The 23,510-nt window shown below is 56.1% G+C and overlaps 1 protein-coding gene across 4 annotated transcripts; it reads right to left on the bottom strand.

Moving 5' to 3' along the window:
• Positions 1–1,408: 1,408 nt before the first annotated feature.
• On the bottom strand, positions 1,409–20,454 carry PWWP3A (PWWP domain containing 3A, DNA repair factor). 4 transcript variants are annotated; one of them, XM_081287501.1, is made up of 15 exons: positions 20,410–20,454; positions 19,093–19,215; positions 18,457–18,542; positions 17,354–17,424; positions 14,406–15,170; positions 13,406–13,507; positions 10,581–10,651; positions 9,085–9,161; positions 8,452–8,512; positions 6,705–6,780; positions 6,316–6,366; positions 5,036–5,472; positions 3,990–4,078; positions 3,348–3,481; positions 1,409–1,682 (listed from the first exon to the last, which is right to left on the bottom strand). In XM_081287501.1, the coding sequence occupies exons 2-14, from the start codon at positions 19,147–19,149 to the stop codon at positions 3,358–3,360; spliced, it is 2,067 nt and encodes a 688-aa protein (XP_081143627.1). In that variant the 5' UTR covers positions 19,150–19,215; positions 20,410–20,454; the 3' UTR covers positions 1,409–1,682; positions 3,348–3,357. The 4 variants fall into 4 exon arrangements, with proteins under 4 accessions (XP_081143627.1, XP_081143626.1, XP_081143628.1 ...); XM_081287500.1 differs by having other exon boundaries at positions 20,297–20,420; XM_081287502.1 differs by lacking the exon at positions 20,410–20,454 and adding an exon at positions 20,097–20,290.
• Positions 20,455–23,510: the final 3,056 nt, after the last annotated feature.

Genomic DNA, 23,510 nt, shown 5'->3' with positions numbered 1-23,510 from the left:
TTTTCCTCTCTTGTACACAGGCAGTGCTGTTATAAAAGTCGTATTTGAAACTTGTAGAATCATTTCAGAGTCATACAAGTTATGGTGATAGTTCAGAGATCCTCTGAAGGCCACACCCAGCTCTTCAATTCAGGTTTGTGTTAATGCAGCAGTTTGTCACAACGGGGACATGTTCATTTCTGAAGAGTGTACTACTGGACTTGCTCTTTGTTCCCAAGCCCCTACTAGGTTGGCGTGTCACCAAAGAGAAACTTACTCCCTGGTGAGTTTGGAGGCAAGCTTTGACCATGACCAGGGCTGGTCCCAGAAGCCCTGGATGGCATTTGATGGATTCGTAAGAGGAGTGCTGGATGCTCTCCTCTGGATGACAATGTTATCCCAGAGACCAGAGGTTGAGGCAGGAGGATTACAAGGTTGAGACCAGCCTCAGCAACTCACAAGATCCTGTCTTCAAAAAAGACTGGGGTTGAACTCAGTCGCAAAGCACCCCGAGTTTCCACCCCAGTACCAAAAGTTAAAAAAGAGGGGCCTGGGTGCAGCCCAGGGGAATAGGTGCAGGAGCGAGGCTGGCTGCTCCCCAGGTCCACAGAATTGAAGAAGAGCCTCCCTGACTCCCCAGGGACACCCTCCAGGCAGGCCCACCAGGAAGGGTCCTCGGTGTGCAGGTCACCGAGGCTCAGGAACGGGTGTCATGGCACCCACTGCCACCTTTATGATCATCATGGGATGCCCTGTGAGGCTGAGGCTGCAGGGGAGGGGACACAGACATGGGTTTGAGGGCTCTCTGGGAGGGTCGCTGTCCACCACCCATGCTCTGCCTCTGTAGGATGTCACTGTCTCCCAGACTGTCTGCTGGGACCCAGGGTGTGTGACTGCCACGGCCAGGAGGGGTGCTGCCCTCCCCACCAGGTCGTCTTGCAGGGCTGTTGGGCACGTGTGGGAAGGACTCTGCAGAAGCCAGCCTCCCAGGGCCAACCCAGGACAGAGCTGGTTTTTCTGCACGCTCCTGCAGTGGCCACCAGGTGGGGTGGTGGCCATGTTGGACCCTGTGGACAGTCATTCCCAGCTCTTAGAGGTTGCTGTGGGGTGCACACAAGCAGAGGACCTCAGGGGTGGCCACTGCCAGGGCTTGCCCCTCCTCCCACACAGGCTGTGGCACGTGGGAACAGCTCCTCTCTGGTGCTGGCTTCTCCAGCACAACACCCAGGGCCGCTGAGCAAATGCCAGAGCTGGGCGGGGAGGAGACCAGAGAGAGGAACAGAAGAGAACCAGACCCAACTCGCGGTGCTTCTGGAAACACATCACACAAGCCTCTTTTAAAAACACGTTTAATACTAGATGCAATGTCATATAAACGACAAACTCGCACCAGCACAGCACAGCACAGCACAGCACAGCACAGCACGGGAGCAGCCCAGCATGGGAGCAGCCCAGCACAGGGCACGCCTGCTGGCAGCACCCGTGGGGAGACACACCCTCCCCAGACACCAGGGAAGGAGCTGCCTCAGGGAGGGGGACCCGCCCTGCGCCCCACTCGGGGTCCTGACCCTCCAGAACACTGGGGTGCACCGCAGGGAGACGTGTCACCCTGTGCCAGGCCGCGCAGACCACAGTGGCCTGGCAGCGGCACCATCCTCAGCGGCGCCGGTTCCGTTCTTCTAGGAGCTGGTTATCGAATATTTCTTTTTCCCTTCAGAAAACAAAAGGGTCCATCATTTCAGCAACCAGTCACTGTGTGTGTGTGTGTGCGCGCCTGCGTGCACGCACGCACACACACACACACTCAAAGAGCTGGACATGGGGCCAGGCTGCAGAGGCTGGGACTTGCTGTCCCCTGGCCTCGGCCTCCCAGGCTCTGGGATCACACAGGGATCGCAGGCATGCGCCGCTGCACCCTGCTGCAGCCGGACGTTTCTGGCAGTGCTGGGGGTTAAACCCAGGGCTTTGCACTCCACCACGGAGCTACACACCCAGCCCAGGGACATTTTCTGCATAATTTTTTAAGACATTTTTTTGTAGTTGTGGGTGAACAGCCTGACTTTTTATGTGGTGCTGAGGATGGAACCCAGTGCTTCACACGTGCAAGGCAGGTGCTCTGCCACTGAGCTATAGTCCCAGCCCAGCATAATTTTTTAAAATAATCATCTTAAAAAAAAATTGTGAAATACCAAATTGCACAGGGTCTTGCTATGCTGCCTAGGCCTGGAACTTGCCATCCTCCTGCCTCAGCCTCCTGAGGAGCTGAGACCCAGCTGTGGCACCATTCCAGGCTATAAACTACACTTCGAGGTGACACATTGTGGCAAGTGTCCTCAGTCACACCTCTGAGGCAACAACCCTCACAGGCCAAGAGTAAGGGCATCTCGGACAGAACGCAAATGTGGGGTTAACAGGCCACACGGTCTTCACGTTTCTGCAGCGCACGGTAGAGCACGGGAAAGAACCTCAGGTGGGAAGAGGGTACTGCTGCCACGGCAGGCACTTCTTGAAACACCGCTGCACGAAGGTGACCGCGAGCCCCAGAGGGCCCTGAAGCCAAGTGAGGGCACCCTTGTGCAGCGACGCAGGAGGCTGGGGCGAGAGGCTGTGAGGTCCAGGCCAGCCTGGCCACTCTGCAAGACCCGCCTCAGAGCAGAATAGAAGGGGATGTGGCAGCTCAGGGAAGCCCCCGGGTTCCACCACAGGACTACAGAGGAGAAGAGCCACGGGACAGGAGCACTGACATGCAGACATGGGGCAGATGGTGCTGGGAGGGGCGCTCAGCAGAAAACACCCTGGAGGCCAAAGGAAAACCTGGACCCTGCTCGCCAGACACCCAAGATGCCCCCGCACGGCACTGGCATCCCTTTCTACGCAGCTCAGCTGAGGGGCTCCCGGTCAGTCCAGCTGTGGACTCAACACTTTTCTCCCCCTGAGGCCCTGGGAGCCGATCTAGGGGTGCTCCACTGCTGAGCCACACCCTCAGACCATTTTATTTTGAGACAGGGCTTTGCTGAGGCTGGCCTGGACTTGCATCCTCCTGCCTCTGCCTTTCAGGTGGCTGGGAGGACAGGTGTGCCCACTGTGCGGCTTGTAGCACTTTTTGATACTGGCACAGCAGGGCAGAAGCTCCTCAGAAGGGAGCCGTGGGAGTGAGGGAGGCCCTACCCGCCTGGACCGCCACGAAGGCTCTAAGACAGGAGGCAGGACAAAGGAGGAGCCGGGCTGGCGCGGAGTCGCTGTGGCTCCTGCCTCACTCCCAGACTGTCATTTCTACTTGCTTTGACTGAAACGGGCCAGGCGCTAGGAGCCAGTGACAACCACATTCTGTCTGCCCAGGGTCACAATTCCCGCCAACGGAACCCAACCTGACCTCCTCTAGGAGGCTTCTGGGCCTTCGCGACAGCCAAGCCCAGGCTCCTTCCCTGGACTCCCCAGCAGCTGCAGCTCCAGCCGCCTCCAGGGTGCAGGACAGGGGGCCTGGGAGGCCGACCTGCAAGACCTGGACAGAGACCCTGCCTGTGACTCCATTGAGCCTTCAGCTTGTCACTGCCCACAGCCCGCCTGGCTCCCAGCAAGGCCTGGCAGAATGCCCAGAGGAGGATTAGGGGCTCTCGGAGCCAAAAGTCCCAGGGTGGCCAGACATCCCAACCAGAGGGAGACATCTTGATCAGGGCCATGCTGCTGCTTCATCTTCATCTCTTTTCTCAAAGAGCCATGGGGTGGGAGCAGGTGGGGAGAGTGCAGTGTGTGTGTGTGTGGGGGGGGGGGCACGTGCGCACACAGGCTCTGCCCAAGGAGGTCAGGGAGGAGCGCAGCCAGAATGCTCGCTCAGCCCAGAGCCTCCTGCAGCACCCAGGTCCCCGGGCAGTCTGGCTCAGGCGGGGACTCCAGGGCCACCCGCTGATTGCCTTCCGTCTAGTGACAGGCTGGGTGCCCCTGCCAGGCTGCCTGTGAGGAAGAGGTGGCCCAGGAGCTGCGTAGCACAAGGAGCAGGACCCGGCGCCTACCGGTAGCTGAGTGAAGGTCCCTTTATGTACTTTTCTTCAGCCGTCTTGTAATCCACCGCGTCCACTGCAGAGATGGCACAGATGATGGCCTGTAAGAGGGCAGAGTAAGCTGGACCCGGGCAGCAAGTGCCGGGGCAGCCACGGAACCCACACCAGGCTGGAAAAGCTGCAGAGAGCCCTGGCAACCGCCCCGCCCCTCCCCTCCCCTCCAGACTGCCCATGTTTCCAGCCAGCCCGAAGTCCAAGCATCTCTGCAGGAGGCACTGAGCCCAGTCAGCGACAGCATCTTCTAGCCCAGAGATAAGAGGCCAGGTCACCAAACACGGTAAAAGTAAAAGGCAGGCCCAGACCACACGCGCACTCAGGAGATTTGTTAAGTCAACCATCAAAACGAGGGCCGGGGCTGTATGTAGAGAGCTGGGCTTGGACGTGTGAGGCCCTAGGTTCCATCCTCAGCACCACACAAACATAAATAAAAGAAGACATTGTGTCCGTTGACAACTTAAAAAAAAAAAGAGCTGACGACTAGGAGAGCCACTGAGATCTGCAGTGGGTGTCTGACCTTGACCACAGTGTTAATTCCTCTAAGCAGAACAATAGCATCTAAAAGTCCTACGGGCAGGGCACGGTCATGCACGCCTGTCACCCCAGCCATTTGGGAGGCGGAGTGAGGCCACAGGACTGCAGGCTTAAAGGCCAGCGAGACCCTGCTGAGCTCAAGACACAGCTCAGCCATCAGCGCCCTTGGATTCAATCCCCAGTGTGTGGGGGATGAATCGTCCCCTGGGACGGGTGTCCCAGGAGAGTTCCCTGTCATGACAAGCACAAATATCCCAGACCTCACCCAGTTCCAGAGGACACAACTGAGTATCTACAGGTCAAGTGAGTATAGTCTCCCCACCTCCCACGGGTACAGGCACACAGCCTTACCACACTACCTGAGCGTGTCAGGACTGCGAGGTCAGTGCACACGCCTGCCTAGCAGGGGCCTCTGAGGAGCTGCTCCTCCCACCCCATCCCAGATGCGGCCTGCCCCCAGGGCTCACCTCGGGCAGCAGCACGTCCAGGATGAACCTGATGCTGTCGCCATTGACTCCCGCCAGCACCTCACCGTCCATCTGCTGGTAGAGGCCCTGCAGGTACTTCACCACGAGGTCCAGCTGCTCCTCGTCCTCCAGGTAGGTCTCCACGCAGGTCACGTACTGGCTGGAGCTCAGGAACGTCTTCAGCCACCTCGAAGGCCGCCTGCTCCTCAGGATGGCCTGCAGGTGGCTCTCTGCACCCCTGGTCTTCACGATGTACTCTACCAGCCTCTGGTTGGCGCGGTCCCGCGCAGCCCGAGAGCGGTCAGGCAGCACCTTCCTGCAGGGCTGCCTGCGCCCCGCAGTGCTGCCCTCCACGGGCTCCTCCAGGTCTCCCTTGTTCAGCTGAGGGAACCTGGTCCCCAAAATATCCTGCTGGATGGATTTCCGGACGGGATAGCCTGCAACAGAAGCACATGTTGTGGGGCCCCTCCTGGGCCTGGGCAGGATCCCTGCCTCCTTGAGGGCCACATGTGGACCACACTGCTGTGCGCCCAGCCCAGGGAGCACGGGCCTTGCCAAACTGGAGCCGTGGCCAGGACGGGGAGGCAGACCAGGCGCCTCCAGATCCCAGGAAGCGGCTGAACGGCGGTTTTGTTTTAAGGTTCCTGAGGACCCTCATATTGATGGGATCCTGGTTATCCTCTATTAACTGGGCCCTTCAGCCATGTTTAACCCAAGCAGAGAAGAGATCCCCAACCCCCCAGCAGCTCTGCTAAAAGAGAACCAGCTTCTTTCCACTCCTTTCGCAACCATTATGAATGGAAACCCTGCTCCTGTCCTAAAGGAAATTCAGGACAGTCTCTGCAAAGCACTGTCCAGCCTTCCAGTGCCCGGGCTGCATTCCCCAAGTCCCTGCCACACATAGTACCCGCCCCCATGGAAGAGTGCGAACACAGTCTGTGGGATGAGGGGCACCAGGACAGACGAGCTGAACCCAATAGCCACGCAGGCCCCACGGCAGACAGGGGCAGCATGGCTGCATCTGGTGGGGGGGTCTCACAGCTTGCCTTGGGCTAAAAGCATATCCCACTTCCATGTTTTCATTCCACTGTGTGCACATGTGAGTATGTGCACATGTGAGTGTGTAAACACATGTGTGAGTATGGGAGCACGTGTGTGCTTATGTGTGTGACATGTGGTGCCAGGGTGCACCCAGGGCTCTCACGTGCGGGGCAAGTGCTCCACCAACTGAGCCACGCCCTCCCAGCCAGCTGGCACTTCGACACTGCCACAGGACTCACTTATGTCAGCAGCATAGTACTCCAGGAAGGAGCCCGCAAAAGAGCCGCAGCCTGCAGGGGGGAGAGAGGGTGAGAGTGGGTCCTCCCAGCACCTTCGGCATCCCATCCTGCGTGCCTCCTCTGGGGCCTCCCCAGCCTACCCAAGAGGGTGCTGCAGAACAGCCCACAGCTCGACCTGCCCCAGGCAGGAGCCCCAAGACCGCTTCTCCCCCTGGAGACCTCGCCTTCTGCTTACATGGCACACCCAGCCAGGCTGGGGGACAGACCAGGAGCAGTGCGTGTCTGCCTCCAGGCCTCAAGCCAGCCCTCAGGGTTGAGTTAAGTTCCAGTGCCAGCCCTGCCCTCTGCTCTGCCCACAGCAGGCACTTCCAGGCTGTGGCCCCACATACCTAACCGTACCCGGTAGTCGGTGATGAGGGAGACGCAGGAGCCAATATCCCGGTCGAAGTCCTCTTTGGCTTTGTCCTGCGAGACCCGGATGGCAGGGTGTTATGTTAGCAGGGCAGCAGGACCACCTCACACATGCCCTCCGTCCAGAGGACACTCTGCAGAGCCTTGCACCTGCCCGGCAGCCCTGGGCAGCCCATAGTCCCTTGGAGCCTCAGTCTCCTCATTCACTAAGTAAGGGGCCCAGGTCTTGGGCCAGTGCTCAGGAGTAGAGGTGGACAGCCACCTGCAGTGCCCACCAATGTCATCGGATGTCTGTGTGTGTGTGTGCCCGCCCACACACTGCTCAGAACCAGCAGGACTGCTGGAGGACATGCTGCCCCCCAGGAGGGAGGGATGCCAGCCACCAGTGCCAGGTCTCACCAGGCCTCAGGGTCCTCGTGGGATGCAAGGCCAATGCCCTCTGTGAGAGTGGCCCCGACACACCCAGGAGGATGGGTGCCCTGGACCAGCCTGTGATCTGCTGCCCTGCATGCCACCTCCAGGGCAGCAGGAGACACTCCTGGTGACAGCCAAGCAGCAAGGGTCATAGAGAGCAGGCAGCTGCAGCTCCACAGGCCCCACAAAGCCAGGTGGTCACATGACAGCCTACAGAAGACTCCAGAGCCACAGAGGAGTACCACCCGCATGTCCTAAGGTTGGAGGTGGAAGACCTGCAATCTGCTGGCCCCTGGGGAGCCCCCAGTACCTGCCTCACAAAGCGCTGCCCCAAACTGCTCTTCAGGAGCCATGCCTCTTGACACTTCTCAGCCTGAAGCATGAAGCCCCCTCTACTCAGGGTCACACCAGCCCCACCCACTTAAATGGTCCATGAGCATTCCCTGCCACCCACCCACACGGGGCACCAAACCCACTCTCCTCAGAGCAAAGGACGTAGGTGGCGCTGCTCACCAAGGGCCCAGGCCTCCACTGACCCATGACCAGGAATCCAGTTGGAGAAACAATTCCTGTGTGCTCCAGGGATGAAGGTAAGAAGACCCCCCACCGCCCTCCTGAGTGCCCTGCACTCCTCCAGGGAGGCCGCCTGCATTCAGAAGTGTTGGTTCCGCTCTTGGGAGTCAGGGCCTGGGTTTCTCTCTTGGGAGGCCAGAGGGCTCAACGTGGCCCCTGGTGCCGGCCCACCCTCTGTCAATAGCACCTGCCCACCAGCATTCCAGGTGTTGGACAGGGCGTGGTTTCCACGCTGCAGGGAGGCGAGCTCACCACCTGGGGCTGCCGACTCCCAAGAAAGCCAGGCTCGGGCACGGGGTACAGTGCCCACCTTCTAAAGGACTGGAAATCAGGAAAAGGAAATGGGGATCGGTGGCTAGCGCATGCCTAGCACACAGGAGGCCCTGGGTTCCAGTCCCAGCATGAATAGAAAAAGGGAAAAGAAGCGCCCAGGCAGGTGACCAGGACACAGCCCAGGCCCTCAACCCCTCACAGCCAAGGCACAGTGCACAGGACATGCAGGTGAGGTTCCCAGGTGGCCCAGCCGTGACAGCAAAGCTCAGGGAGGGGAGCCCCTCTGACCAGCTGGCTCCTGGCACCAGGCAAGGCCTGGGGTCCCAGGAACCCAGGGCTCTAAGCCCTGCTCCCAACCCAGGTGGCAGACACACACACAGGAGCCAGGGACCCCAAAGCCACAAAGGCCACGCTGATCAGCCACAGAACCACCCTCAGGAAGCAAGCAGGCGACACGTCCCTCACCAGCAGTGCCTGCTTCTCCTCACAGTCGAAGTGCTTCAGTCTCCTAAGGGGCACGGTGATGCTGGATGGGGAGAGGGACGGTCAGCAGGGCAGCCAGCACCTCAGGAACTACCGCCCCCAGCTTCCTCAGGCCTCAGCCCCACCAGTGACTGCTCTTCCAGCTGCCCACGATAGCGCAGAGCTAGGCCCAAGGGACCGGACACCGCTGATGCCGTGTGCTCCAGAGCGGACCCCAAAAGGGACTTGGAGGACCCAGGAGCCCCAGAGTGCCACCAGAGGAGCATGAGGCTTCTGAGCACCAGCGGAGGGCAGATCCCATGCTCTTGTGCTATTGGCTCACAAGTGAGGATCCAGCAGGGAGGAAAAGGCCAAGGGACCCGCCTCAGGCAGCCAGCAAGGCCTGGGTGGAGGCAGGATGCTGTCTGCACAAGGCAGGCTCTGACCGGTTTGGGCAGGTGGGCCCTGTCACTCAAGCCACCTTTCACAGCTAGCAGGGGAAGTTCTGAAAACCGTTTCTTCCATTACAGCCTCCATGCTCCTTCTTGCACCCTGCCTGGGCCCTGGCCATGCTTCCCTCCGAGGGCCGCCAGCACGCCTCCTGACCACTCAGACAGCCAAGAACAGCAGCCTTACCCTCTGCCTTTCGGGTTCATGTCCCCTTCGATGAAGAGCACGCTCGCCTTCTTATCTCTCCGTCTGATGCTTTTGACCTGTGGGCAAAGCCAAGGAAATGGCATCAGGAACAGACAAGAAGTGGTGGCTCCAACACTGCCCGTGAGCGGTGCCACCAGGTGGGGAGAGCCAGCACAGGCCCAGACAGAGGCCAAGAAGGCAGCCACACCACTGCTCTCCACCGTGTCCCCTCTGAGGCAGGTTGGGTGGTCTTCTGCTTGGGATTCTGAGAACACCAGCACCCACCACTGCAGCCCCCCCCCCACCCAGGAGCATTGGGTGGCTCCTCTCACTAGCTCACGGGTTCCCGTCCTCACTCTCGGGACAAGCAAAGGCAGCTCAGAGAGGCTAGGAGCCAGCTCAGGACAGCAGAGGAACCGCCATGTGGACCTGACCCAAACCACCCTAGGATCTCCAGGAGACCTGGAAACAAGGCCATGGCCGCCTGCCCTTGTGCCCAGGAAGCTCTCCTGCCGGAGACCAGTCAGCCCAGCAGGGCCTAGGAGGTGCCAGGAGGTGTGGGGGCAGGGCCTGGAGGGAGGAGGACCCCCACACTGCCCTGCACAGCAGGGCAAGGGGTTGAGGCCCCCACCCCGAGTCTCTGCCTTCGCTCAGGCCCTATTTCACCTAGCAGACACTGCTCAGACTGCGACCGTTTTCCTGTGACCACGGTCAGCCGTGCGCAGGGCGGTCTTGCTGGCAAGGGTGAGCTCAGAGTCATTAAAACAGCAGAGCAAACACCTGGTGAGTTCAAACACTGCTGTCTCTTGATAAGAAACAGCCAGGGCTGGGTGTGGCTGGGTGGCAGAGTGCTTGCCTAGCGCACCCAAGGCCCTGGCTTTCATCCCCAGGACCACACAAGTATTTGAAAAGAAAAAGAAAACAAAACAAAACTGAACAACTACAGCTACAAGAGTCAGAACTCCTAGGGCCCATGAGCACCCAGCCTGAGGCGGGAGAAGGCAGGGGGCGGCGCCCAGGCCACTTGGAGTCACATTACTGCAAACACCCCCCAACACTGCGAAGGCCCCAGCTGAAACCTGACCCCTGCGCTTTAATGGGGACAAGCTCAAAGTGACACACTAGGGGGCAAGCACTAGCGCCTCATTTTTTTTTTTAAACATCTGTTTTTTAGTTGTAGGTGAACACAATATCTTTGTTTGTGGTGCTGAGGATCGAATGCAGTATCTCACACATGCTAGGCGGGCACTCTACCACTGAGCCACCACCCCGGCTCTACTAGCGCTTTCTTTTGAGAAGGTTTTTCTAATTCTGCTTGATAGAACTTTGACCCATGAACCACACTAAATTGTGCCAAAATAACTAGTCCCTTCCATTAGGTAAAGGCACCTCCAGCTTCTCAAACCCACTGGAGCTCCCCAGCAGCAGAACCAGGTCAAGGGCTGACCGCCCAGGATGCATGCCTGGCTGCCAACAAGGGGCAGGGTCGTGCTTACCACCGCTGGCCAGAAGGGGTATTTTTGGTATTTAAGCCAGACAAGCATTCCTACTTCAAATGAACTTGGTTCTAGAAAAAAGAAAAAAAAAGAGTCAGGCAGATGGAGCGGCCAGAGCAGCAACTCCAGAGACACTAGCCGTCAGCATGCACCCGCCATCTCAATGCCACCCAACTGTGCCAGGGGCCCGGCAAGGTGAACACAGGCACAAGGAACCACCACGAACCATGCAACACAACGCCCATGCTTCAGAGTGGACAGACACTGTGGTCAGGGAAGGCACCAGCAGCAGGGGCAAGTGGGGGTTCTGTCCTGTGTTGGCAATTTCTGTACACCTAAGGTCTCCTACACTGAGACCTTTTTCCCTCCAGGCATGTGGCACCTGCCTGTAATCCCAGTGCTTCAGGAGGCTGAGGCAGGAGATTGTGAGGTCAAAGGCAGCCTCAGCAACTTAGCAAGGCCCTAAGCAACTCAGTGAGACTCTGTCTCTAAATAAAAAACAAAAACAGGCTGGGGATGTGGCTCGGCGGTCGAGTGCCCCTGAGTTCAATCCCCGGTAACAACAACAACAAAAAGAGAACTTTTCCCTAAAGCAGTGGTTCAGGCTGGGTGCAGCTCCATCCCAGCCCCAGGACCACAAAATACAGCCCATGGCACAAAGCAGGAATGGGGCCAACGGCCCACAGGGAGGTACACGGGAGAATGAGATTTTCAAGGCGCCTACCTGAGAAACCAAGGTCTTAAAATGGGGAGAAGATCTTTAAATCATGAGATAACTAATAAGCTGTTTATGAACAAAACCCAACTACATCGGCTACCCCATCCCAAGAAATTCCCAGAATGAGTGAACAATTAGAAACGTGAGAGTACCAGTGCCAGGAACACCGTGGCACACAGGCTGGCAACGACCGGAAGGCTGCTACCGCAGCTCACGGCACACACCAGGGCCCGCTTGGCAGAAACCAGGCTGGGGTAACAGGCCAGGGGCACTTTCTATGGTCAGGAGGCGACAGCTCCCCACCCAAACGAGGCATTCATCAGCTACCCAGAGACTTTGGGGTCAGGGACGCACACCTCGCCCTGCCAAGAGTCTGACGCATGAAAACCCAAACCAATGGGGGACAAAAGCCCACTCAAGGGCTGGGTGAGACCCAGTGGTTGGGCTGTGATGGGCTGGCCTCACACAGCTGAGGAATGGGATCCATCCTCAGCACCGCCAATCAACAAATAAGTAACAAGGTTTAAAAAGGCAAAACAAAACAGACCTGTGCAAGCTCCTGAGAGAAAGGAGTACCCCAAAAGTTGTGTGGCCGGGGCCAGCCCAGCTCTGGCTGGCGGAGGTGCAGGGACGGGCCCTCCAGGAAGGCACAGCTCTCTCCTCCCAGCCAGCAAACCTGCTCGTGGGAGCTGGAGGCCACCAGACACTCTGGCAGTTCAGGTGACATGAGTCATCACTCCACACATGGGCTGCCTTCCTTCCTTCATTTTGCAGAAATGGGTCTGGAACCCAGGGCCTTACGCATGTCATGCAAGCGCTTTGCCTTGGCACCATATCCACCTCTCATCACCCCTAGGGAATGATAGCTAGTTGCCACCAACACTCAGAAGATCACGTGGAGACATGAAAGTCTGAGTTGGCATCATGTGGGGGAAAACAGAAAATTCAAGGTTGCAATTATGCTTACTTAATGACAAAAAGCTCTAAGCAGTTTGGACAAAAAAAGAGCTGCACAGCTGGACATGGTGGTGCACACCAGTGAGCCCAGCAACCCAGAAGGCCAAGGCAGAAGGACTGCAAGTTCAAGGCTAGCCTGAGCCACTTAGTGAGACCCTGTTTCAAAAAATAAAAGGGCTGGGGTGTGCCCCAGTGCTAAAGCACCCTGGACTCTACTCTTGGACCCTTCCAAAAAAGAGTGACAGGGGCTGGGGATGTGGCTCAAGCGGTAGCGCGCTTGCCTGGCATGCGTGCGGCCCGGGTTCGATCCTCAGCACCACAAACAAAGATGTTGTGTCTGCCGATAACTAAATAAATAAATAAATATCAAAAGAGTGACATACCAAGAGTGCCTGAACACATGAGTGCACACATGCTTGCACAACCGGTAAGTGGGCGCCTGTAGGACCTCCCGGCCCTGGCCTGCAGGGTCCCGTGGCAGGCCCCACAGACCTCCCTGCACCGTGTCTGAACCATCTTGAGCATCTGTCTGCAAACCAGCAATGACAAACAAGCCTGAGCAAAGGTGCAGGGCGGCAAGGAATCTAAGATGCAGCAGGTTCTAGCTGGTTCCGGAAGCAAAGCCACCTGTTGCTGGTTCAAATCAAATCCTTTTCTTGCTAAGCTCCTCTATCCCCGCATGCAGAGGCAACAAAACATACATCACTTCTGGTGCAAACAGGTTGGGGGTGCACACTGCTCCCTTGGGTTGGACACACTGCCCACCAGGACCAACATCCCCACACCACAGCCAGAGGTGTGCCCCCAGGAGGCAGTATGCGGCTACACCCAAAGGAGGGCAATATGACCCATCCACTCACTCAGCCACCCGGTTCCCACAAGGAACAGGACAAGAGCTTCAAGCAGACAGAAGCCATGCTGACAGGGAGGGCCGAAGGTCTCTTTGTCAGACCCCCTCCTCCATTTGGTTACTCTTAAGAACACAGAAAAAGGCAATTCTCAGGGTCCCTCTCAGGTCTTGGTTTAGTAGAAGAAAAATCCAATGGCAAGAGACCTTTCGGGGAGATGTCAGAAGCGGTCTCGGAACATGGCCCAATTTCTTCCGAGTGTCCTGTTACACCCAAAAGCAAGCTCTGTGCTTGTTTCTTACCGTGATACAGAAGGATCCTCGGTGGCTCCTCGTCCTCCTCATCTGCATCCAGGATGGAATTGATGGAACCACACTCCATGGACTCTTCAGAAGATGGAGGGTCTGCCAATAGCGAGATTAGACTGTCACCACGACTCCTCTCGGCACAGGGGTCAGCGCAGGGCCCCTGCGAGCTAGGCAGCTCCTCGCCCAACCACATGGAGCCCAGGTTCATTTCAAAGAAAAGTAAACACAAGAGGGAGGGAGATGCCTTTCCAGGCAGCAGCAGGCTAAGTTGCCAGGCACCGAGCGGACTCAGAGGGACTTGCTTCTTTTGTCCTGCTGCACTGTCCCCTGCCAGCCTGAGAATTGACTTGAGACAAGGCAGGGTGCAGGCATGGTTACTTCAGGAAATGGTGCCGAGGCACAAACTGGCTCCTCAGCCTTTACAGGGTGAGAGGTGGGCTGTAAGAATGGAGACCCAGAGCTGTGCAGCCGTCTGCAGGGAGGTCACTCCTGACACTGGACCCTGTGGTAGTGAGGGTTCCTGAATCGACATTTCAAAAGCAAGTGAGGTGCTGGAGGCTGGGATGGGGATTCCAGCACGGGCCTGAACTACATGTAGCTGTCTACACAGCGATTCCCCAGATGAGTCCTGTCTCACCGAATGGGAGGACAACTGGCTCTACAAGGTTAAGAATAAAGAGGTGCCGAGAGCCTTGGGCACCACGCTTCCCAGCCTGTGTGTCTGAGACGTGGCGCAGCTGCTCAGCCACGCTCCACCAGGGCCACAGGTCCCACTTACTCCCATCCCCAACAGTAGTACAGACATGGTATCTGGGAGAATCTAAAGCAATTATAACTCAGTGGGAAGACAAACACAAAGGAAAGAGAAATTCTGCTCTGAATCTATTTTGGTAACAGTCTCAGTAAGATCTGGTTAGAAACACCAAGTGCCTGCCAACTGCTCCATCCTGGCAGAGCCCGAGTGCTGCCTCCCAGGGCCAGCAGCGGGGGTTACCTTGCTCCAGCTGGCCATGGGCCTGCAGACCAGGGTGTCTCGCTTCCTCTGCAGGAGTGCTGGGCGGAGGCAGCGCTGCCCCTGAGGCCGCAGGCTCCAGCTGTGCAGTCTGCAGCCTCCGGCCTCCATCTAGGCACAGCCTCTTCATCAGGCATCCCCCGGCCCCCTCCTGGGCTGGGGGCACTGTGAGGCTGCCTGATGGCAAGCCTGGATCACGTCCTTCAGCCCTGGCACACGGATCGTCCTCCCTGGCTCGGGAAGGTGAGGACAGGGCCATCCAGCAGCCAGGCTCTCCCTGGCTTTCCTCTTCCAGCCCTGCCCCTGGAAGTGCAGGCACCCCCTGGCACCAGGTGGACTTCGGGGCTGAATTCCTTCTTCTTTTACTTGCCCGCATTCGACTGCTTCGGTGGTTCCTTGACCTACTACCGTCCTGACAACCATCGCTGGTTGGACTGACCGACTGGGCTCTTGGGTTTTCACTTTTCCTGAGCTCCTTCTTGTGGTCCACTTTGCAGTTGGGGGCCTTTTCACAAGTGAACAAACCTGACAAGTCATGTTGTGCATATTCCCACCTCCTCTCAGGCAGAAAAGATGGAGAGAGAATATCACGGGGCAGGGAAGCCACGCCCGTGGGCAGCTGCTCTCTCCGGGAAGGGCCTTCTTGACAGATGCGGTCTCTCTCATTCAGAACATCCAGAGCCACCCGCAGTGACCGTCTGTAGGTCAGCTCCTCCAGGGGTGCAGCAGGAACCTCCTCCTGTGAGGCTACAGGGGCAAGAGAGAGCAAATGTCACGCTCAGGTGCCCAGGGGCTTCGACGGCCACACATCCACAGTCACCGTGGTCGCTAGCACTCGCCCTAAATGAGGCAAGAGCAGGCCTAACGTTCTTCACCCACGATTCCCTGAAAAGGGGACAAAGCTACAAGACAGCTATTCATTCAGGGCTGCAATCTTTAAAAAAGGAAAAAGAAAAAAAAGAAAGAAAAATTCACTGACCTCAACCTGATTCGCTACCAAGATAAATTCTTCCAAGTTACAAAACAATACTGTGAGCAAAATGTATTCAAATGTTTTGCAAATCCTCTCAACCATACAATTTCAAATTCAATCAGGGTCAATAAAAACCAATGCCAACTAAAGAAAGAAATCACTGGCAGCTACTCTTGGGTGGGGCGAGGGGCAGTGAGGAAGCCCTCTGAAATCTCATTGTGGGCTGGTAAATGTCCCTCACTTTTCTTTTTTTTTTTTTTTTTTTTAGCTGTAGATGGACACAATACCTTATTTACCTTTATGTGGTGCTGAGGGTCAAACCCAGTACCTTCCCCGTGCTAGTGAGTGCTCTACCACCGAGCCCCAAACCCAGCCCCAAATTTCCCTCACTTCTTCACAAGGGCATTTCAAAGCCAGGAAAGCTATCCGAGGGCCCTTCGACTCTAGCCCATCCTCCCGGGCAACGGTTTTACTTATTCATTCCAACATACAGACCCAGCGCTGCTATTTGAACAGGACGAGGGAGGCAATGCCGCAGCTCAGCAGGTGTAATGCCTCAATCAAAACCACATTTTGCCCCTGTTTAATATATATATATATACATATATATATTTTTTTTTTTTTTTGAGAGAGAGAGAGAGAGAGAGAGAGAGAGAGAATATATTTATTTTTTAGTTTTCGGCAGACACAACATCATTGTTTGTATGTGGTGCTGAGGATCAAACCTGGGCTGCAGGCATGCCAGGCAAGCACGCTACCGCTTGAGCCACATCCCCAGCCCCGCCCTGTTTAATATTAAAAGCACCCACAAGTAACCTGCCCTGCAACACAGCCTGAACCAGCCATCAGGATGCCACCCAAGGACGTGGTCAGCATTTTGGGGCAGGCAGGCACACACCCTGCTCCAGTGACAGCAGCTGTCCAGGAAACCAGGCCTTATTTTACAAACACCATGGGAAGGATTCTGGTCAATCTTTTCACAAAACAATCTTTTGCCACTGGGTTAAATACTGGCATTTCTAGGTAGAAAAAAATTTGTTTTTTTGATCTGTGACTCGGTGAGCACAGAGGCCAATGCTCCCGAGCTATGTGCCGACAGGTCCCAGTTCCACCAGGCTCAGGCAGTCTTTCCCAGCCACGAAAGGCTCATGCTGAGAGAGCAGGGGCAGAGCCCCCATCCACTCCTGCCTCGGCCTGCCTCACCACGCTGCAGAGGCTCTGTAGAGAAGGCCAGCCCGTGCTTCCTCCCCTGGACTCTGTCCTAGATTTCTAAGCACACAAATGACCACTTTTCAAGACCCAGGCTGAAACCAGACTAGGTGGTAACTTAGTCATCTCACAGTCATGGGATGGGCAAAGAAAAAGACCCTCCCCTCGTGGGAGTAAGCCCACTATGTCCTTGAGCTCTGGAGACCTCATTGTATGGAGAGGGCCTTGAGCTGGGTCAAGAACAGGACTCCAGGCCAGGTGAGGCGCAGAAGCAGTGCATTCACCTGGCTTGTGTGAAGCTCTGGTTCCAACCCAGCACCACAACTTGTTTTTAAAAAAAAAAAAAAAATCACACACAAGAAAGAACAGAACTGATCCTAGGGTTAAATTCTGAAAAGGTTTAAGAAAGCAGATCCAGGGGCTGGGGATGTGGCTCAAGCGGTAGCGCGCTCGTCTGGCAGGCGTGCGGCCTGAGTTTGATCCTCAGCACCACATACCAACAAAGATGTTGTGTCCGCCGAGAACTAAGAAAAAATAAATAAATGTTAAAATTCTCTCTCTCTGTCCCCCCCTCTCTCTCTCTTTAAAAAAAAAAAAAGAAAAGAAAGCAGATCCACGTCTCCCCTCTTTCATTCATACTCCGCCTTGTGAGAACAGGCCCGGGGTGAGCTTTTACTCCAAGTGGTCTTCGCGTCCTCCAAATGCTCTCATTTACTAAGGCTGACCATCCCTTGAAATGTGCGCTTACCTAAGAAAGAGGCAATGTTCTCAATCTGAGACTTCTGCAGGGCTTCCACTTCCGTGCTCTTCACCTGAATTCTGCAGAGACAGAAGGGACGGCTACACGCTACCAGCCAAGGCCACAAAGACATTTTCAAACATGCTTCTCTTCAGATGACAAAAGAATTAAATTCATTTTCCTCCTCAACCTCCCACTTACACCAATAGTAACAGCCAACTAGGAATTCCTCTGCCTGAGGTTAGAGGCAGCGAGGACCCTGGTGGATAGGTTTTTTTTTTTTTTTTTTGCTTTTTTTTTTCCCCCCATCTTTTAAGATAGAAAGGTTGGCTGGAGTTAAGAGTAAAAATGAATTCAAATTGTGACTTTTATGAGGCAAATCCTACTTTCAACTGCACAAATAACTCCTTTGTTAGGTTTTCAGAGTAGGTAATGTCACTGACAGCTGTTTACAGCCCAGCAGGCACGCTTCAGTTTAAAAGGATGTGCTTTCCTTGTAAGTCGGAGTATTCAATTACTGCCCAGCCGCAGGCAGAGCGAGCTGGGGGCCAGGCAGACTCAGGAGGCAGCTCTGCAGACACAGGAAGGAGAGGGCAGGGAGGCCTCCCCAGAGAAGAGGAAGAGGACTCTCGGACTCTGCCATCGTCCTGAAGGTGGTCCACACTGCTCTACCCGCAGGTAACCAAGAGCACAACAAGCAACACACTGCCCCACAACCGTTTATTTGCTTTTTCAATGCAGAAAAATAAGTTTCCTATTGGTGTGACAGGTTCAAAACCCAAAATTCTGGAGTTTGCAACAAGACCCACTGATCTGTGGGAAACAAATACCCGTGTGGACCCCCAGGAGAGCTGACCCTGCACATTGCTCACGTTCTCGCAAGTTTTGTGCCGTCTCTTTCTAAACGGCACACATGGTCTCATTTAGACTTAAGCTTCCCAACAGGCATATAATAAAACCAGTTGTCCTCCAAGGTTATTAGGAACACTCCTTCACAAGGTTAATACTGACTGAGGGAGGAGTTCATGAGCTCTCAAGAGCAGACTTCACTGTCAGTAGGGATCAGAAAGCCCACACAGAAAAAAGAAGACTTAAAACATACAACACTTAACTTTTCCTCTAGAGAGAGTATTTGAACATCTAGAAAGAATTCCTTTTTTCTCTTATTTTTTGTTGAAGTCTCAGTTCTGGCCAAAACCTATGTTTGAAAAAAATAACAATCCTTGGTTATTAAGACAAAATGAGACACAGAGGTAACAGGGTTACAAAGAGACCAAGTACTTCTCACGTATGCAACCAAAGATTTCAAATGCCAGTCCAATTTCCTCTAATTCAGACAAGGAGACCAGTGGGCTTCCCAGCCCAAGATTCAGGCTCCCATCCACAGTGCCTTTCATGCTGCGGCAGGAAGGCACCCCAAACACCACCCCGCGCATTACCACCACGAGCCTCTTGCCAGGAATTCCGAGTCGGAGCCCTGTATGCATTTTTAAAGCTGTTATTTTCCTTTTCCTTTCCTTTGTGTGTGTGTGTGAATAAATGACACTTCTGGAAGTAGAACCTTGTAAGCATTAGACCAAAACCCCATTATATGGGGAACGAGAATCCGTGCCAACAGACCCAGGCGCCAACTGTTCAGGTTCAATTATTTCACGGAAGCACTCCTAGGTATTGGTGCCTAATGAAGATTTTACTTGTCACCTGAAAGTCATTTCCAATTCCTGCAATTATAGAGTAACTGCTGTCACCTTTGCAGGCCACAATCGCCTTTCCCATCTGCAGAGGACGTACTTGGCATCCATCATGATTTAGGCTCATGTGGTTAGTGGTGATTTGGCACAAAGTGCTTCAAGGTCTGATGCCCACGTGCCCTGCAACAGAATTTGCAGGGTGGTTTATAAAGGCATTTGCTGGCAATTTTCATGCAGACACCATCCTCAAGGGCACAGGTTAGCTCAGCTTATCTTCCACTAGACCACTGGGTTCCCTAACCTGGCACTGAGCACACACCCACAAACTGGCCTCAGTCACCAGGCAGGTGCCTGTGGGTTGTTTTTTTTTTTCCATAAATACAGCAGATTCCCTCCCAGCAGTTCTTCCCATACCATTTTGAAAAAACTTCTCAATAAATCATCTCTACACTGAAGCCCAGCCTATGACCTCCACACAGGGACGGTTTAGGCAATAAATGCGTAAAGCCCTGCCTGGGTATGGGAGCTAACAGTTGACCACAGCACACAAAATCCAGAGAGAATGAATGTTCTTTCAGCTGCTGTATCCCCAAAAGGACGGGGACAGCTGCAGACCGTTCCCTCCACCCACGGAAGAGATGAGATGCCTTGGCTGTTGACAAGAAATGGAAAGTTGTTTTGGTTTTTTTTGGGGGGTGCTATTTCACAAGGGGGGGGCTCTGGCAGAAAAAAGGGGTCACTAGGGAGGGGGTCCAAGCAGGAAGGGAGTTCACAGCAGACGTTCAAGCAGGACAGAAGGGTTTCAGGAAGCAGAAGAGGGGGTTCGTATCAGTGAGGAAAGGAGGGGACCCAGCAGAGAAGAAGGCTCAGGCAGCAGGGGAGACTCAGGAAGCAGCAGGAGCGGGGCTCAGGTGGAGGGATGGCGGTTCAGGCAGCAGGTTCCAGGGGCAGCAGGAAGGGGGTCGCTGCGCACACGGCCTGCAGGCCGGCGGGGGCGTAGGCAGCAGTGGGGGCTCGGGAAGGAGAGGGAGGGTGGGGCGCAGGCAGAGAGGAGGCGGTACCGGCAGGAGAGGCCAAGGCTCAGGGAAAGGTGGGGTGCAGGCAGCAGAGACCCGGCACCGGAGGGGCCTCGGGCCGCAAGCGCCGGGCGCACGCCGCGGACGAGCCTCCGGGCCCGGCCGCCCCCTACCCCAGGCCCGCCTGGGCCTCGCCGCCTCAGCCCCGCCCGGCCGACGCGAGAGGCGCAGCGGGCCGCGCTCACCAGGCGCCTCGGCCTGCCTAGCACAGCGCCCCAGCCCAGGCGAGGAGGCCACGGCGGCCCCAACGGCGGAAGGCCCGCCCGCCAACCGCCGCCGCCCGCGCCCCCGCGCTCACCGCCTCCGCCGCCGCGCAGCTCCCCGCGGGCTGGAGGCGGAGTCTGCCTCGCGGCTGAGCCAAGCCCCGCCCCAGGTCCGCCGCTGTCCAATGGGACGCCGACACCGCCTCCCCAACCCGCCCCCGCACCAGCCGCCGCGGCCCGGCGCAGGCCACGCCCACGCCGTCGCGCATGCGTAGGTCGTCTTCGGGCGCCCCTCGGGTCGCTGCGCGCGGCGCCCGCCTTCCCGCGTCGCGTGCCTTTGTGTTTCGGTCCGGCCGCGGTCGCCGACCCCAGGTCCCTGCGGGAAGACGGACGGGTCACCGCCGCGCTCGCGATGATCCCGACAGAACCTTCCAGTTCGGAGTGCTGCCCAGCCAATCCGGTCCACACCCCAAAGCCAGCACACCCGCATGTGCCCACGACTGGGCCCCCAGCCAGCCGTGGGGGAAGTTGAGTGACGTCCACTGCTGGCGACACGGCCATCTGGCCACGCAGAGGGTCCTGCAGGCCCAGGCGCTCCACCTGGGCCTGTGCCCCAGGGTCCAGGCGCTGACCCTCTGGGGAGCCCTGGCCAGGTCCCGCCCCCGGCCTTTGGTCTGCTAGTGTGGCCAGTGCTCCAGGTGTGCCTGGCTCCCAGGTTGTGCCCAGGTCACTAGGGTCTAAAGAGAGACGAGGGATGGAGAGGTCAAGGCGTTCCTGCAGGTCTCCCTGGATCTCCTTTCCAGGCGGTCTGACCCAGCTGGGGGCCCAGGCAACTCACAGCCCCCGTGTGCTGGTGAGGGTGAGTAACCATCACCCGGTACTTGGCACACACTGAAGTGGTGAGAGCTAGTTCACCGCAGCTTTTTGCTGGCCAGGTCCCTGGCACTATTTCGGTTTGGGTCTCTTTGGGTTCCAGAAATGCAAAGTGACACCAAGTGGCCATCCTCCCTCCCGTTTTTCTGAGTTTCCCACAGGGCTGGCGACAAAGGAGGACCTGTAATTGGACATCTATCTGTAAGGCTCAAGTGGGGACACACAGGCCGTGAAAGCTGGTGATGTAGCTCAGTGTTAACAAGGTCGAGGGACAGCCATCCCCTTCCGGCCTAATTAGGGCCTTGGATGAATCGGAGCAGGGGTCGAGTCTCAGCTCAGAGGTCATTTTGATGTTCCACCTCAATCGTTTGAAAATACACTTGCACTTCTGGCTCAGACCATCTTGCTAGGTGTGGGTTTGCACGTAGGCTTTAATCTTTGATTTCGTTCATGGTTCAGTACACACTTAATACATTTTTCACCCCTCATCAGATTAACAAAGATGAGAGGAGTGGCCTTGTGCAGTGAGACAGGCTGTGGAGTGCAGGCAACTGGGCATGGGAGTTTCTGCACCTGGACATCTGTCAAATGCCTCCACTAAATGCAGACCCTGGGACCCCGAAGTCTTCACTCCAGGGGTTTACCTGAGCACACGGTCAGCTGCACCCAGAGATGTTCCTGCAGGGACACTTCCTGCAGCATTGCTTACATCCCGGGAAAGATTTCCAACAGCAGAGGGTCAGCTACCTGAATGTGCTGTAGAGCTCGTTGCAGGACAACGGAAGCAACAGGAGCAGGGTGTCTTGGCTGTTTCCAGGGAAGAGTAGAGTTTTAATTTAGGCTGTGGCTGACTGGCAGGCAGGACGGAGCCCATGAAAGTGTATTCTCAGCAGTGCTGCCCGTCACCGGTGCTGCTTTACAAGACCCTTCAGTGCAGCCGCAAGTCTTTTTTTTTTTTTTTTTAAAGAATTTTTAATATCTATTTTTTAGTTCTCGGCGGACACAACATCCTTGTTGGTATGTGGTGCTGAGGATCGAACCCGGGCCGCACGCATGCCAGGCGAGCGCGCCATCGCTTGAGCCACATCCCCAGCCCAAAGCCGCAAGTCTTTAAACAGCATTCGAACGACGGTGCCTGGTGACAGGGGCTAGACATGCAGTAGTGAGGAAGACAGTACTTGGGGAGCTCACAGCCTGGTGGAGAAGACATCTCATAAAATACTGACATTTAAGTGCTTCATGCTGGCTCAACATGAGTATTAACTTGTTTAATGCAATGTTAACCCCTGAAATGTTGGCATATAATTATCCCATTGTTTGGACTTCCCAGCCTCCAGAACTGAGAAAATAATTTTTTCTTCTGTAAATTACCCAGTCTTAGGTGTTTTGTTTCAGTAACACAAGCAGATTGAGATAACATCCCTCACAGTCCTAGCCTGTTGGTTCCTTTTTATTACTGAGTAGTCTCCCATGGTTTGGATACACCGGGACAACCTTCCCATCTTAAGATCCCTGACCTTAATTGCCTCTGCAGAGGCCCTTTTGCCATGTAATGGGATGTATGCAGTCTCCAGGGATTGGATTCATTCTGCCCACTGCCTGGGGCTTCAGAGAAATCTGGGCAGGTCCCTCCTGCCCCACACCTGGGGGTCAAACATCCACACAGCTTTTCCTGGAGACAGGTGGTTGAGAGGGTTGTCTATCTGTAGGGCCACATGTGAATAGGGCTGTGAGAAGGAATATCAGGGGACAGCAGCAACCGTGTCACATCCAGACCCGTCTGTACCTTGCCCTGCAAGTGTGTCACATCTCGGGCCTCCAGTGGTCCCAGCCAGTGACTGCCCACTCCTTGGACTTCTCACCTGAGTCTCTTGTTACCATCAGTTGGGGATGATAGCCCAGGACATCAAGCTGTGGCAGTAGCTGAATCTGCTCCCAGAGCCACTCTTGATGTCAGGGACAGTGGGCAGGCTGGTGCTGTGGCCATGGCGGATAGTAGCCCTCCCCGCCAGGGCCCTGTGCACAGGAGTCAGGAGGCCACTGGGCACTGGTGCCTCCCTGCCTGGCTGCCCCGAGGATCCAGGCTGCAATTCCTGGGTGCGTTGCTGGGCCTGTGAAATGGGGAAGTCTGGTGCCCTGACGCAGGAGGCAGGGACAGGCCCCGGGAGGAAGGCCCCTGTGCCCGAGTTGCTCGGCCAAGGCCTGCCAGGCTGCGCTGTCAGCAAGCACCAGCCGCCCCTGCTGCCGTCTCCCTCCTCCTCAGTGCCTCTGGAGGCGGTGGCAGGCAGAACTCTACCGAGGTCCACAGTGCCCACAGCCTTGT

This window comes from Spermophilus citellus (assembly GCF_964194105.1).
Source record: "Spermophilus citellus genome assembly, chromosome: 3".
Taxonomy (NCBI): domain Eukaryota; kingdom Metazoa; phylum Chordata; class Mammalia; order Rodentia; family Sciuridae; genus Spermophilus; species Spermophilus citellus.
The sequence above is the reverse complement of the archived record's forward strand: the minus strand, read 5'-3'. Positions and strand labels throughout refer to the sequence as shown.